The 13,694-nt window shown below is 38.7% G+C and overlaps 1 protein-coding gene across 5 annotated transcripts in view; it reads right to left on the bottom strand.

Annotated features, from left to right (window-relative positions):
- Positions 1-10,806: 10,806 nt before the first annotated feature.
- The window catches only part of EVA1A (eva-1 homolog A, regulator of programmed cell death), a 53,812-nt gene continuing 50,924 nt past the window's right edge, over positions 10,807-13,694 (bottom strand). For 3 of the 5 annotated variants that reach the window (XM_026707740.2, XM_087919420.1, XM_087919421.1), the window contains one exon: positions 10,807-12,940. In XM_026707740.2, the coding sequence (XP_026563525.1) occupies positions 12,582-12,940 (359 nt within the window). In that variant the 3' untranslated portion in view covers positions 10,807-12,581. The remainder of the gene's footprint in view (positions 12,941-13,694) is intronic. The other 2 variants (XR_015740683.1, XR_015740682.1) reach the window with 1 other exon arrangement.

A 13,694-nucleotide genomic window follows, 5' to 3' on the forward strand; every position in this document is an offset into this window, starting at 1 on the left:
TTTCCAGCTCCGTTCTTCAGTGCAGGGCAACAAAAGAAGACCCAGACAATCAGCTGGGAGTCAGGAAGCAGAGAATAGATGGGGGCGGAGCCAGTCAGGGGTGGTATTTCCGGTTCTCCAAACTACTCAACATTTTCGCTACTGGTTCTCCAGAACCTGTCAGAACTGGCTGAATACCACCTCTGCACCACCCTATCCAGAATTAAAAATGTTAACTTTTAATAAATCCTTTGAAGTTTTGGGAGCGTGGCTTGAGGCTCATGATTTAACTGGAGTAACTGCTGGAATCCTGACAGGAGGATCACTAAATCTAGAAGGCTCTAAAGCCACTCAGTCTTGCTAGAATTGATCTGCAGTCTATTTAGTCAACACTTTTTTTGTTATTATTGGGTAAATTAAGAAAACCACTTCACTTATGTTTACCCAGAAAGACAGAATATACATGAGAGCAAGAAAAATCATTTCTGGATATATATTTTTCCCATGGAATTTATGTTACTGTGACTTGAGCCTTTGGAATAAATCTAAACCCATCTCCTGCAATAGATTTATTGAACACACTGTTTGCAGGGTACATCTCTCTGAAGCTCCTGCTAAGCATGCTTACAGTATTCAGTCCATGAATGACTGGGCCACAGTCATTCATTTCCCATCTGCAAGAAATGGACTTATTCCAGTAAAACAAACATTGTTGAATACAAGCAGATGTACAAGCAGAAATAAGCAACTGGTGATCTTCATCAACTGGGACTCCATTCCTGGTCCCTTAGAAGCACCCCATCTCTCCTTTTCTTGTAATTCCTTGAGAGCATTCCCCAAGATAACTTACCAATCATAATCTCCTGAGAAGAGGGGCACTCTGGGTTTCCTTTCTTTTCATCTTTGCCTAAGTGGCACTCAAAAAATCTTGCTCAAAAAGCTGCAAAAAGTAAGTACCTAAACCTTATGAACAGGCAGTGGTGGTGGAGATTTACCACCTCCAGTTCAAGAGTTCTGTGGTCTGTTGGAAACCAAGGAAACAGAAGACAACAAATATAAGGAAAAAAAGAATTCTGATGAGGCTGCCTTGGGCCACTTGTAGATTTTTAAACAGATTCTGTGCCTCACTGAATGAATGGGATTAAATATAAATAATGCACGACTTTCTGTAAAATATCCCATCTCCTTCTCCTAAAAAAAAAGATCTCTATTTTTCCAGTTCATACCGGACTTCCTTTCTTGGCTTTTCTGGCAGCTTCAACTCTTCCCTCTGGCTGGCTGCCACTTTCGAGAACCACAGTTTCCTTCCTTGTTAGTATGCTGCGACCCCCACCTCTGGTTTTATTTTACAATTATTTTCCTTCTGGCCCAGACAAAATAAAAAAACCCTTCTTCCTTCTTGCCTTCATATGTAAACACATGGGACCCAATGTTTTGTCCCAAATCCAATAAATGCATAAGGCAAGTCAATGTAGATATAGAGTAATAACTTTATTAATCTAAAAAGTGACAATCACCCCAAATAGTTATTGGAAACTATTGGAAACTAGCAGTATTAACTAAACATCTTTACAGAAAAAAACAACAGTTAAAATAATAACAGAATATTAGCATTGGAAAGGATTTTTGGAGTTCTTCTCTGGTCCAACCCTCTGCTCAATCAGAAGACCCTACACCGTTCTGGACAACTGGTATGAAATATGTTTTCTTCTTGAAAACATCTAGTGTTGAAACATCAACTTCTGGAAGCACATTGTTCCACTGACTAATTGTTCTCACTGTCAGGGTGAAGCTCTCTTTGATAAGTTTCCGTCTGTTACTTCTTGTCCTGTTCTCAGCAACTTTGGAGAATAGGATCACTTCTCTTTTCTGTGACAGCCCCTTAAATATTAGAAGACTGCTGTCATGTCATCCCTAGTCTTTCTGTATTCTTACCCAGGCTTCATTCAAATTAAGAAAACACATGCCATATGTAAAAGCAAACCTTTTTCAATATGATGCTGGGAATTATTTGCATTCCCAGCCAAAACTCATTAAACTCAATTGTCTGAGGTAAGAGCATGCCTTTCAGGATTGTAAAAGGCTGCCAAGAAACAGATGTTCACTTAATTAGCAGATATACCAACAGAATTTCCAGCAAAGACAAACCAGAGTCCGCAGGGCTGCAATGAGGAATCAGAATCTAATGAACTTCTTTGTTTCCTGTAAAGAGCACATCGCCGAGGACAGCTTTTAGCCCTTATGGGAGGGGCGATCACCTCCCAGCCATACTCCCAAGTCACCCCTGCTGCTTCAGCTGCTCTCTCCTTCTAGCACTCTGTGCACATGTGCACTGGGAACAGGCTCCCTGGGTCCTCTGTTTCGCTGCTGCCAGATTCCAATGGCTCCAAAGGTAGCACCCACTCTCAGATAGTCCTGGCCCCATCCCTGCATCAGATGCAGGACCCTCATCCAAGTCCTCGCCAGACTCCTTGACTGGTTCCCTTTCGTCCTCATTGTCCGATACCTCTGCCGTCTGCACCGGCTGTCGGCGAACCACAACATTCTGTTTGCTGGGCTAGACATACACCCAGTTCCTGCAACCTTTCTTCATATGTTTTAGCCTCCAGTCTGCTAATCATCTTTGTTGCTCATCTAGAGTCCTCACATATTTTTTGTATCTTGGTAACCAAAACTGGATGCAATATTCCAAGTGTGGCCTCACTAGTGCAGTATAAAGCAATACTAACACTTCATGTGATCTTGGTTCTATCCCTCTGTTGATGCAACTAGGACTACGTTGGCTTTTTTTGGTAGCTGCAACACAGGGCTGGCTCATATTTATGTGGTTAACCATTAGGATTCCTAGGTCCTTCTCACCATTACTGCTTTGAGCAAGGTATCGCCTGTTCTATATCTGTACATTTGATTTTCTTACTAACCTTTTCTCCCCATTGAATTGTATTTTGTTGGATAGGGCCCAGTGTTCAAATCTGATTAACAACGATTAAACATATGACAAAAATATGTGTTAACACACCCTCCCTTCCTCAAGTCACTTGCAAAAAATATCTTTTTTTTTTGTGGGCATTTTCCTGAATGCAAATGGGAAGAAATGTCCCTACAGAGCTACCACCGATTCTCCAAGTTATTTAATCCCCCAATTTCATTTACATTTTTATTTTGCTCATGCAGCCCTCTCATGAAAGTTACGGGTTTTTCTCCTTGAAAATGGCCAGATAAATATAGCTGGATACAAGGCCATGGAGAGTGGGAATGACCAAGGTTTATAAGTTATTTTCTCCTAGTTTCATGGGAGGGGGATTGTAGAAATATTTGTTAATGGGAATGTTTAAATGCACTCAGAGTTGATACAAAAGATGTTCAACTGCTGACCAGCTGGAGGCAGCAAGAGCTCTTCCAACTCCTGAATTGCAAAACTGACTACTACTATAGTCCTACAAATATCAGCACTAATACACACACACACACACACATACGCACACACACACAGAGAAAGAGAGAGAGAGAGAGAGACAGACAGACAGACAGACAGACAGAGAAGGGGAGGAGGTATTTTGTACCCTAAATATCAGACTAGAGAGATTACTGATCTTTCTTCAACACTTCAAACATTCTAAGCTTTAAGGCCCTTAACAGTTGAAAGGGTGAGTATCTTTTGGGGGACTGAGGCCACATTCTGTGATGAGTGGCCTACCAAGGACCACATTCAAAATGGTGCCCCAAAATGGGCAAAAGCTAATAATTGGGTGTCACAGAACTCTCAGTACAAATTTATTCTGTCTCTGTCCATCTTGTTTTTGGTGACACTCAGCAAAAAGGGATTGATTCAATAGCCAAACCTTAACAGTTTACAATTTGTTCCTAAATCAATCAATCAATCAATCAAATGTGATTAATCTGTCTTCCTGTGATGTACAATCTTTGCTCCATCCCTGAAGTTTAAGAAAACAGACGGTATACTATGACCTTGTTCTATGTACCATTTTGCAAAATTATAGTATATCAACAACTTTTTTCTGAAAACTGAACAACTCTATATATATCTCAACTTCTGCTCAGTCATATGCATCCTTTGACTCAGCAATTCTGGCCAAGGTCTTCTATTGGTGAAATGCAGTATTGCCTGGCAGCACACCACTGATTTTGCATTGCTGGGGTTTTCTTTCTGTGCATTTTGATAAAAGCATGTCAGTAAAACATTGGATTCCGGGCTTCATTATTTAGTGCTTCAGTACATTTTTAATTAGTGCTTGAGAACTAAGACAAGCTATTGAGAAACTATCTACTCTTCCAATGATGTCTTGTTTGAGGAATGGAAGGGAACCTTTGCCTGCCTCTGTTCATCTAGCTTCAGTTGTGTCCCATTCAACTCCCAGGAGGGACAGCTCAGCTTCCGGCCCTTTCATTTTCATTGGTTATTGGCTGAGGAGTTAAGGATGCCAATAACCAATGAACATGAAAGGGCTGGAGGCTGGGCTGTCCTTCCTAGGAGTTGAATGGAACCCCACTGAAGAAGGGCGCCTTTGTTATAGCAAACATATGCTTTTCATCTCATGAACCAAGGTCACCCCAGAGAAAGGGAGGCTAATGAAAACAAGACCTGTAATACTCTTAAGCCAGGGCTGTCAAACTCGTGACCTGCGGCCCAGATGCGTCACACCCTGGCCACGCCCCCACCTGGTTTAGCGAAGGGTGGGAAAGTCCTGATATGTCACGTTACGACGCTGTGACGACATGAGTTTAACACCCCTGCTCTAAGCCATTATTCTCGATCCACATATTCAAGCGGGCTTTTTCATAACTGTTGGGAAATGAAGTTGGGGTTGCTGCTTGTGCTTGGGAAGGGTAGCTGCAGCCAAGCAGAAATGCTTCCTACATTAATTAATTAATTAATTAATTGCTCACTTGCTCACATCTCACTAACAAGCATGCAAGCCAGTGTTCTAACTGCCTGTAATGTTTTCAAGCACTATGCTGAAATCCAAAGGCAGCTTCGTGCTACCCAGGCCCTTAGCTTATAAAAGCACACCTAAGGCAGATAGGAGAAAGAGTGCAGGAGGAAAGGAGACAGCAGGAAGCAGGCAGATGGGGATGGGAGGTGACCTTTGGAGACTGGCAGCTATATCAAGCAGGCAAGTCAGCTGCCAGGACCATAAGTTATGGTGAGCAGCATATCCTGATGGGAGTCCTGCTTGGAGTTTTCCAGGAGCTCAATAGCAACTAGAAGAGGAGCACCTCATCCCAACTTGCGTAAGATCTTTTGGAAGGAAGCAAAGGTTGTATGCCACTTTAGAGACCATTTTGCTTGAACTAAGTGTTAAAGGGAGAGGAAAAAAAGACATATTAACATCACTTTGCAAATCCTAGGAGGGTGGAGAACAATAGTCTATTGTTGGGGAAGGTGTGTATTGCAATAAAGCACTGTGTACAGATTTGCTACACTCTGGTCTGCCCAAATTTTGTAAAGCCTAGAATCCTTACAATATTATGTTTGAAAGAAAAAACAGGTTGAAACTTTCTTCTTATATCAGCCATTAGCTTTTATGTCCATTTGCATGAGCAAATTATTGCTTTGAAGTTTGGAGTTGGGCACTTCAGATGGTTTGATCTTTAAGGCAGGTAAAAAGTCATCTATTCAGAAATCCCTAACACAGCTTTCTCCTACCTGAGGGATCTGCTTGCCTTTCAACCTGATTGGTTTGCTGCAAGAAGATTACAATTTCAAGTGTCTTCTAAAAAAAAAAACCCTTGGAAATTCTTTTAAAATGTTTTCCAGAGAATATATCTCCAGCATATACCACATACAAACAAGTCTGACAATCATGAGAAAAATATTGAGCTCAACATTTTTCATACAGAAACAGAAATGTTGCCTGTGAGGTTTTGTCAGAGAATATAGCATCTTACTACACACAATTCAGCAATTTCTGAAACACAGAAAGTAGCTTGCTTGGAAAGACATTAGTTTCCTATTAATCCCCCCAAAACTGTTGCCAAACATTTCTTTTTTCTTTATTATCAATATGGGTGATATATTTACCAATGCATCTTATTACGAATATATAATTACTACCTCTTTTACATTTTATGTTGTTTACTAATATATTTTCTATTTTTGTTCTATCGAGTCATACCAGCATTCCCAGCTTCTATAATATTCTGATGTTTCTTTTTCCTTAAGTGCTAAGGTTAACTTATCCATCTCTGCATAGGCTGTTATCTTCTGAATAACCATTTCCTCTGTTGGAATATCTTCTTGTTTCCAACACTGTGCAAAGGTTATTCTGGCTGCAGTAAGAATATGCAGTATTATATATTTGACTGTTGCCAAACATTTCTAATATATTCAAAAACTCTTTTTCCCTCCATGATTGCAGATTTGACCCTGTCGCTCAATCCATCAAGCAGCATCAGGATGGATTAGGATTAGTTTAGTTGAATATTTGGCTTTAATTAAAACCATCGGCCTCAGGATATGACAGCATTGGACTCTCTGGGAAAAAGCTAAATGATCTCCAGAAAGAATTCTGTCATCATTTATTTCTGGCTTTAATGAACCGGAGGAAAGTATAAGCAAACATCAGGTGAAATCTTAAAGTCTTTCCAGCCCTTGCAAGCTTGCTGATACATTTTGTGAAACATTGTGAGGAGGCTAGGAAAGGAAAGGAAGCTTAAACAGTTAAGATAGATAGCTTATCTTATCAATGGTAATTTCCCAGTGTAAATGGCAAGAATCCTGGGAAAAAAACATTTGAAATCATTCATAGATTCCACCTTGATTAGCTCAGTCTAAATGAAGGTAGAAATTTATCTTACAATGTTCAAGATTCTGAAGATATTCCAGGCTGGCATAGATACTTTATTGAAATCTATCTAGTTCTTGCTTTCTTGACCTTGCCCAGATGAGTGCCCAGCTTAAGAGAGAGGCAAGAAAAATAGCTGCTCATAGCACAGTAAAAGAAACGCGTAAATGTGATTTAATGCCATAGTAGCACAGCTGGGTCTTTAAAGTGAAGACTGAAATTTCAAACATCTTTCCCAAAAACTCTCTGGGACCATCTTACCTTGGTGTAAGTGATTGGCAGTTGCTATTATCATCACTATTTTCTGGGAGCACCAAAAAGATGGACTGGATAATGTTTTTTTACTGGATTAACAAAAGAGGCCTGTTAAAGTCTTCAAGAACAATGCAATGGAATAAAGAAGAAATTAAAGTGAATCATATCCTAGAATAGTTGAATAAACTAAAAATTAAGACTTTTAGAAGTAAAAGGACATAACATTAAGTTGGTTTATTTGATCAACGTTAAAATAAGATATGTTGTTATTTCTGGCAATCTTTTTTGAACTTTCTACCAAGGTTTGAAAAGTTAATGTTTAATGAATTTGTTTATGGGATGTGCGGTGAAGTTTGTAACCTTAGAGGGGATGAAGAATTACTAAACGTCTTTATGCATCTTGTGATGAAGGTTGGAAGTCAGTTTTTTATATATTTCTTTTCTTTTTTTTATCATATTCTTACTTTCCTCCTCTCTTTTTTATTTTTTTTATTCGCATGTTTTATTCCTTTTCTCTATTTTCTTGTCGTTTGTATTAAATTTTATTATTATAACTCTTAATAAAAGTTATATATGACAGAGTAGGTAATTTTCCATTTGTAATCTTCTGTGTGCCCGCATACTTTCTTCTATCTTTCCTCTTTCAACACAAAAAAAAGCAGTGAAGACACCTTCCCTAGCCAGGAACAGCCCTGAGCTCTCTTCAACATAGTAACTATTTCCTTTGGCACTTGGGAAGAAAAGCCAATTTTGCTTGAGACTGCCGAGAATAGGCATTACTCTTATCTTGGACATTTTTCTCCAGAGAAGTGGCTCTGGGAATAGAATATATATTATATGTTTGGTAATGTTTGCTTCTTCTGGGGCATCTAACCATGGGAAATGGGGATTTAAATCAATGAATCTCCAATTCTAGTTTGATATTAATAGTGAGGCTGACCTAGTGTTTATATTGTCAGATTTTGAGATGTTCTTGCTCTGGCTTTAGAAAATGATCACAATAGGGGGAATTTGGCAGAAACACTAGCCCTTGTACAGATGAATTAAGCATACTTTCATCAGTGACCTCTCTGTGAAATGATTGGAGGATCATCGACTCAAACACATCCTCTCCAGCAAGCTTGATTTGAAAGACCAATGCAAATTGTGGTGCTATGTACCTCACTTGTAAAGTCATCCTAGCTACAAAATTGACCTAAACTGTGGCATTCCCCAAGCCATGCTGGCATCAAAGTGATGAAACATGCCATGATGTCATGGCACAAATGTCTCCATTACATATTTATGTCTTCATAGATATCACAGCATTTGCATGATGTGGTCATGTACATTTTGTCACTTGCCTTCTTTACCGATGAAAAAAAGTCTTTACTGTTCTGACTCAAGCCCTTTTCCAATAAAACAAACATGAACCAAAGCGAACAGAAACCTTTCAATGATTCTTATGAATCCCTGGTTAAAAGGCTTGATAAACACAAGCCTCGCCAAAACTGTGCGAGGCTGCCAAGAATAACAGATAAGAAATATTTTACAACACAAGAGTCTTCAAATACCAACTTAAGATGCTGCAATGCCCATGAGGCCGGAGTTTCAAAACGTTTTTGCTTCCTACAAAGAACGTCTGAGTTACAGCTGGCTTTTACCTTCTACCTTGCAGCCTTACTCCCAAGCCGCCCATGCAGCTGCTCTTTCCTATGAGCAGCCCTGCGCGCACACGCACTTGCCACAGGCTCCTCGGGAACTCCTCACCACTGCTGCCAGAACCCCAATCTCTGAAAGCAGCAGTCCACTCCCTAATGGTTCTGGCCCCTCATCTGAATCCTCGCTCTCCTCAGCCGTCCACACCTGCTGCCAGGTAACCACAACATTTACAGATTGTGTTATGTTAAATTTCTTGATCTCATATTCCAATTTCCTTTATTTCAAAGCATCAGTGGAGTTTGAAGTAATCTTATACTCTCATTTTAAACTTATTATTCAATATTTTTTTACTCCAAAACAAAAGAAACTCTTCCTAAGAGCTCTGTTCAGGGATTTAGGCATTTGTTAATGTATCAAACCTTGGGATTTCATAAGGCATAGTTTATAAGTAATGGTGGTTAAGCTAGTTCACTTTTAGAAAAGAAGATAGAGACATTAATAATTACCTATAGAAAAATCTTTGACTGGAACTAGGGCAGGTCTAAGCTCTTTTAAGTTCCCCTGGTTTCCAAAAAAACAGAAATAGGAAAAAATTTCTCCCATGCGCCACTCACGAAGTCTGAATCTAAAAATAAAGCTATTAAAACCAGGTTATATAAACTACATTATGTGTGCTATTAAGAATCATAGAAAGCTGGAATTCACTGTGAGAGAATTTATATCGTTAGTGTACTCTGCAGGAAATCCAGATTTCTTCCTGTCTAATGTCTATATGGAAAAATTAGAATGAACCAGAGAAAGATAAAACACAATAGCTTAGGCCAAAAAAATGATTTACACTACTGTTGTTGATGAATACTGGGTAATAATATCTGCATTATTTAGCTGCATTATTTATATCAATTCTGGTAGGCATGAAACTTTATAGCATGTTCTTATCCTTATCTACTTCTTGTTTTAGCAAATTGGATGTAGAAGTGTATATTGCGTTAAATAGTATTTTAATGGGAAGGAAATTGGTTCGTGTTATTATTATTTAACAAAGCTCTTTCCTTACCTACAAGAATAAGAAAACAGAGCACTTTTGTGCATAGAGTTATTAACTATTATGGAATTCTTTATGAGAATAAAACATTGTACAAACAGTATATTGTTTCCATAAATTTCTTGTTGAGCTAGGGAGATAAGGATTGCTGTACTATGTCCTTATTCCAACCAGTCACTGAACAAAATATGTTTGCACAGTTTCTGACTGAAATCCAGACCTAACTCAAGTTACCAAATTCTTGTTGAAACAGAAGGTACAGTAAGTGTATTGGAATAATAAAAAGCTAATTTCTAGAAATAGTTGAACATTTCTCCAACAGACTGCAGAAAAATCCTACCCTATGAAGTCCAAAGAGCCCATAAAGTGTTTTTTCTCATGTGTGCACATTATTGTAGATTCAGGAAAGGGAAATCACGCCTCATTAGTTCACTGGAATTCTCACTGGAATATTAATGCCAGGACTGACAGAAAACAATAAACTATCACTGGGATACATCAGGGAATTTAACAAAAATATCACATATTGGATGAGTGTGTGAAATACAATTGAGCATTTCCAATGGTTTGAATTATATATGTCATATATACACTTAAAGCACAGACAGTCTGCTCTAATTCTTCAGAAATTTAGCAGCACACTTTCTTTGAGCTGCTTGGACAACTAATAATGCTCACGCATTAATCTATTATTAGATTTAATAATTAATAATCCTATCTTGTTGTTTGTTCAGTTGTGGCAACTTTAAATATGGAGAAGATAACTTGCATTTCTTGTAGGTAACAAAGTACCTACCATGGAACCAAGAAAGATTAAGATACTACTCTATGCAGATTAAATTCAGACAAACAGATAGATAGGTGATAGATAGATAGATGATAGATAGATAGATAGATAGATAGATGATAGATTAGAGAGTGAGAGAAATACAGACAGACAGACAGACAGACAGACAGATTTTATTGCATAGGGCAGAAGCTTAACCTTTCTTGATTACATTCTGAATTTATAAAGTACAGCTTCTTTTCTTTTTTCTTTTTGTTGCGAGGGCTAAATTAGATAAAATATTATAGCACAAGTTATAAGAAAACAATTTTAATCAGTACTTTCAAATGGCATATGTACACACATATAGGAACACATAAAATCCTGACAATCATTTTGAGGTTGTTAACAATGTATCTGAAACTCACACAATTCCTATAATGATATAAAATTCCTGATTGGAAGATTGAATAGAAAACAACAGCAAGAAAGGGGAATGTGGGAACTTGAGCTGAGAGGAGAATTTTACATCCCTGAGTTGTCAGGGGGGGAAATGCTGCCACTGTAACAAGATTTAAAACATAGTTTTAAATAACAAAATGTATTAGTGAATGTGCAACTGGCAAGCTGATTTCATAATGTGGAAATGCCCAGTTTTGAAGCATCTGTGGGGGGAAAAAGAAAAATTAGGTCAATGCCATGACTTTCCAAACCCACGAGATAGTTGTTCACCTTTCTTCTATACCTCTTTTGTCAGGTATTGTTTTCTATTAAGGCACACGTGGATGCTTTCTTAATTACAGCTTATGGGCAAGTATGAATGCCTACAAGCATTACCCCACATTTTCTTTCTCCTGAACTATGCAAAAGTGCAGCCAGCGACTGCTTCAGGCTTTTCATGTTCTTTGCCCATAACTTCTCACAGACCTCAGAAACTGTATACTTTATTTTAGATTTGCTTTTCTGGTTGGCAGGAGCAGTCATATCTAGCAGGTTTGTTATTATTAAAGCATTAAGCAGGTTAAAATTCATATTTTAGACAAGTGCCTGGAGAAAGATTCCAACCATAAATCTCACATTTTCTAAAATATAAAGTGAGCCTTTCATCAAATATAAAGTGAGCCTTTCATCTTGTACAGTATATCCCTTTATTTCCAATAAAAATTCAAGAAAAATTGTTGGTGGAGATGGTGGTTAACCAGGGGAGGACAGCGATTGTCAGATTTAAAGAGATGGATAGCTTAATTTCAGCAAATCTGCAGGGTGAGGAAGATTTATAGAGCACAGCTGAGTGGGATATACCCCACTCCTTCATTTGATCAGTCCTGCTTGCTTTCCCCAGAAGGCACCAGCTGCAAGGGAGGTGCAGGACTCTGATTCCTGCTACAAACAGCAGCAGGAAAGGAGTGATCTGGTGGGACAATGGTTCCCAACCTTTTTGTCCCCATGGGTAAACATTTGAAATTTAAAAGAGATAGACACTCTTAGGAAATGGCTGTCATGCCCTCGTGAACGTGGCTGATCACAAAGCAGACAGCCAACAAAGCACCAACTGCAATCACACGCCATTTTATCTTCAAAGAACCCCTCTGATTTCTATAGGAGGACCCCAGATCTTGTTGGGAATAAGTTATCTGGGAAATCTGGGAGATCACTCTTTCGTTTTGCAGCATGCCAGTTTCCCATTCATTTTTAACAGTAACATCAAGTAGAGCAGGGAGTTTAGTAATGTTGTATCCTGAGGTCATTTTGGGGACCAAATTTGAAAGTGAAGTCTAAAGAAGAAGAAGCTAAAATATTTCCCTTTCCTACTTAACTTTAGAATAATTAGTTTGGGAGGAGAAAAGGAGAGAATATTTGTGCGCATGTTTATGTATCACTCATCAGCTCTTCCAATTTGTAGCAAGCAAAGCATTGAGAAGAAACAAACCAACCCCCTCCTCCAACTTTGCAACCTGAGCAAAATATTGAAAAAGGTTGTCCTTAGATCGAAAAGGTAAAGGTAAAATATTGCCTTTCTAAAGTAGGACTTCAGTCCTCTTCCCAGCAGACTTAAGAGCCCCCATGAGTTCAGTCCTATTTGCCGCCATCAATAGTAGCGATTCAGGCTCCTGGTTCCTGGAATATCTGGCTGGCCATTCATCCATATCTCTCGTATGATGCGCTCCCTTTCCTCCAGCCGCTGTGCTCTCTCAAGCTCCTCAGCTGAGGTAAAGACATTCATGTTCAAAGTCCGTTCAAATCGATGTTGCCGTCGCACGGACTGGTCTGAGGTGGTATCTGAGTCACTGTCACTCCAGCTACCGTCACTGCTGCATGATGGCCTTTGAGTTGATGTCTGTTTGCAATCAGTTTGACAGGAGATTTGGACGACTAAAGCCAACAAGGTCAAGAGAAGTCCAATGCAAATCCCAGACACAAAACAGAGGGCAGCTCGTTCAGGGTTTTCTGAAAGATGGAAGATACTTTTTTAAAAAAAACAAGAAGTGCAGGAAATATTTTCACAAAGAGAAACCTTGCTATTGATAATAACTGTGTTAACCATTTGCTCTTTTTTTTTACAAATCAAAGTATCTGACAGAACTTAGGCTGCAAGCAGAGAGACCATCTGTATTAAGAGAATACAGATGAGACACAAATGTGAGTATTCTGAAACATTAATAATAAAACAAACAAGCCAGAGCTAGCAGCCCTTTTTTCATCTTTGTGGGACATATTTTAAAGAAAAAGGTTCTCTAAGTTCAGCAGGGAATACAGTATGTCCAAGGATACAATGAGGAGACAGAATGGAGAGGCCGCAAATGTTTAGCTTGGCTTGGGCTCTTTGAGGAGGGTTGAAGAGTTAAAATTGATACATAAAGCCTCCCAGTAATACAGTGATCCATTAACATTTGGGCTTTACTGAAAACTGCTAACCATCATATTTATTAAATATTGACCATTATGCCACTGAATTTCAGAGGCTTTCAAAATAAATTTCAAAATCTGGGGGGTTTCTGGGAGTGAGTGTGCAAGCAGTCCAGCAAGCATGGGAGAGAACTACAAAAACAAATTATTAATTATTGTGATAACACACTAGCTTTTGCCACATCAAGTATCACTGGGGAAAAGGTGAGAAAAAGAAATAATATAATTAGCGCATTAAAATAATATAACTGGAATAAGATTTGTGAAAAGAAAATATTTTTTGTGGGGGGAAATA

The sequence above is a fragment of the Pseudonaja textilis genome, chromosome 1 (assembly GCF_049901715.1).
Source record: "Pseudonaja textilis isolate UNSWEBS1 chromosome 1, rPseTex1.2, whole genome shotgun sequence".
NCBI lineage: Eukaryota > Metazoa > Chordata > Lepidosauria > Squamata > Elapidae > Pseudonaja > Pseudonaja textilis.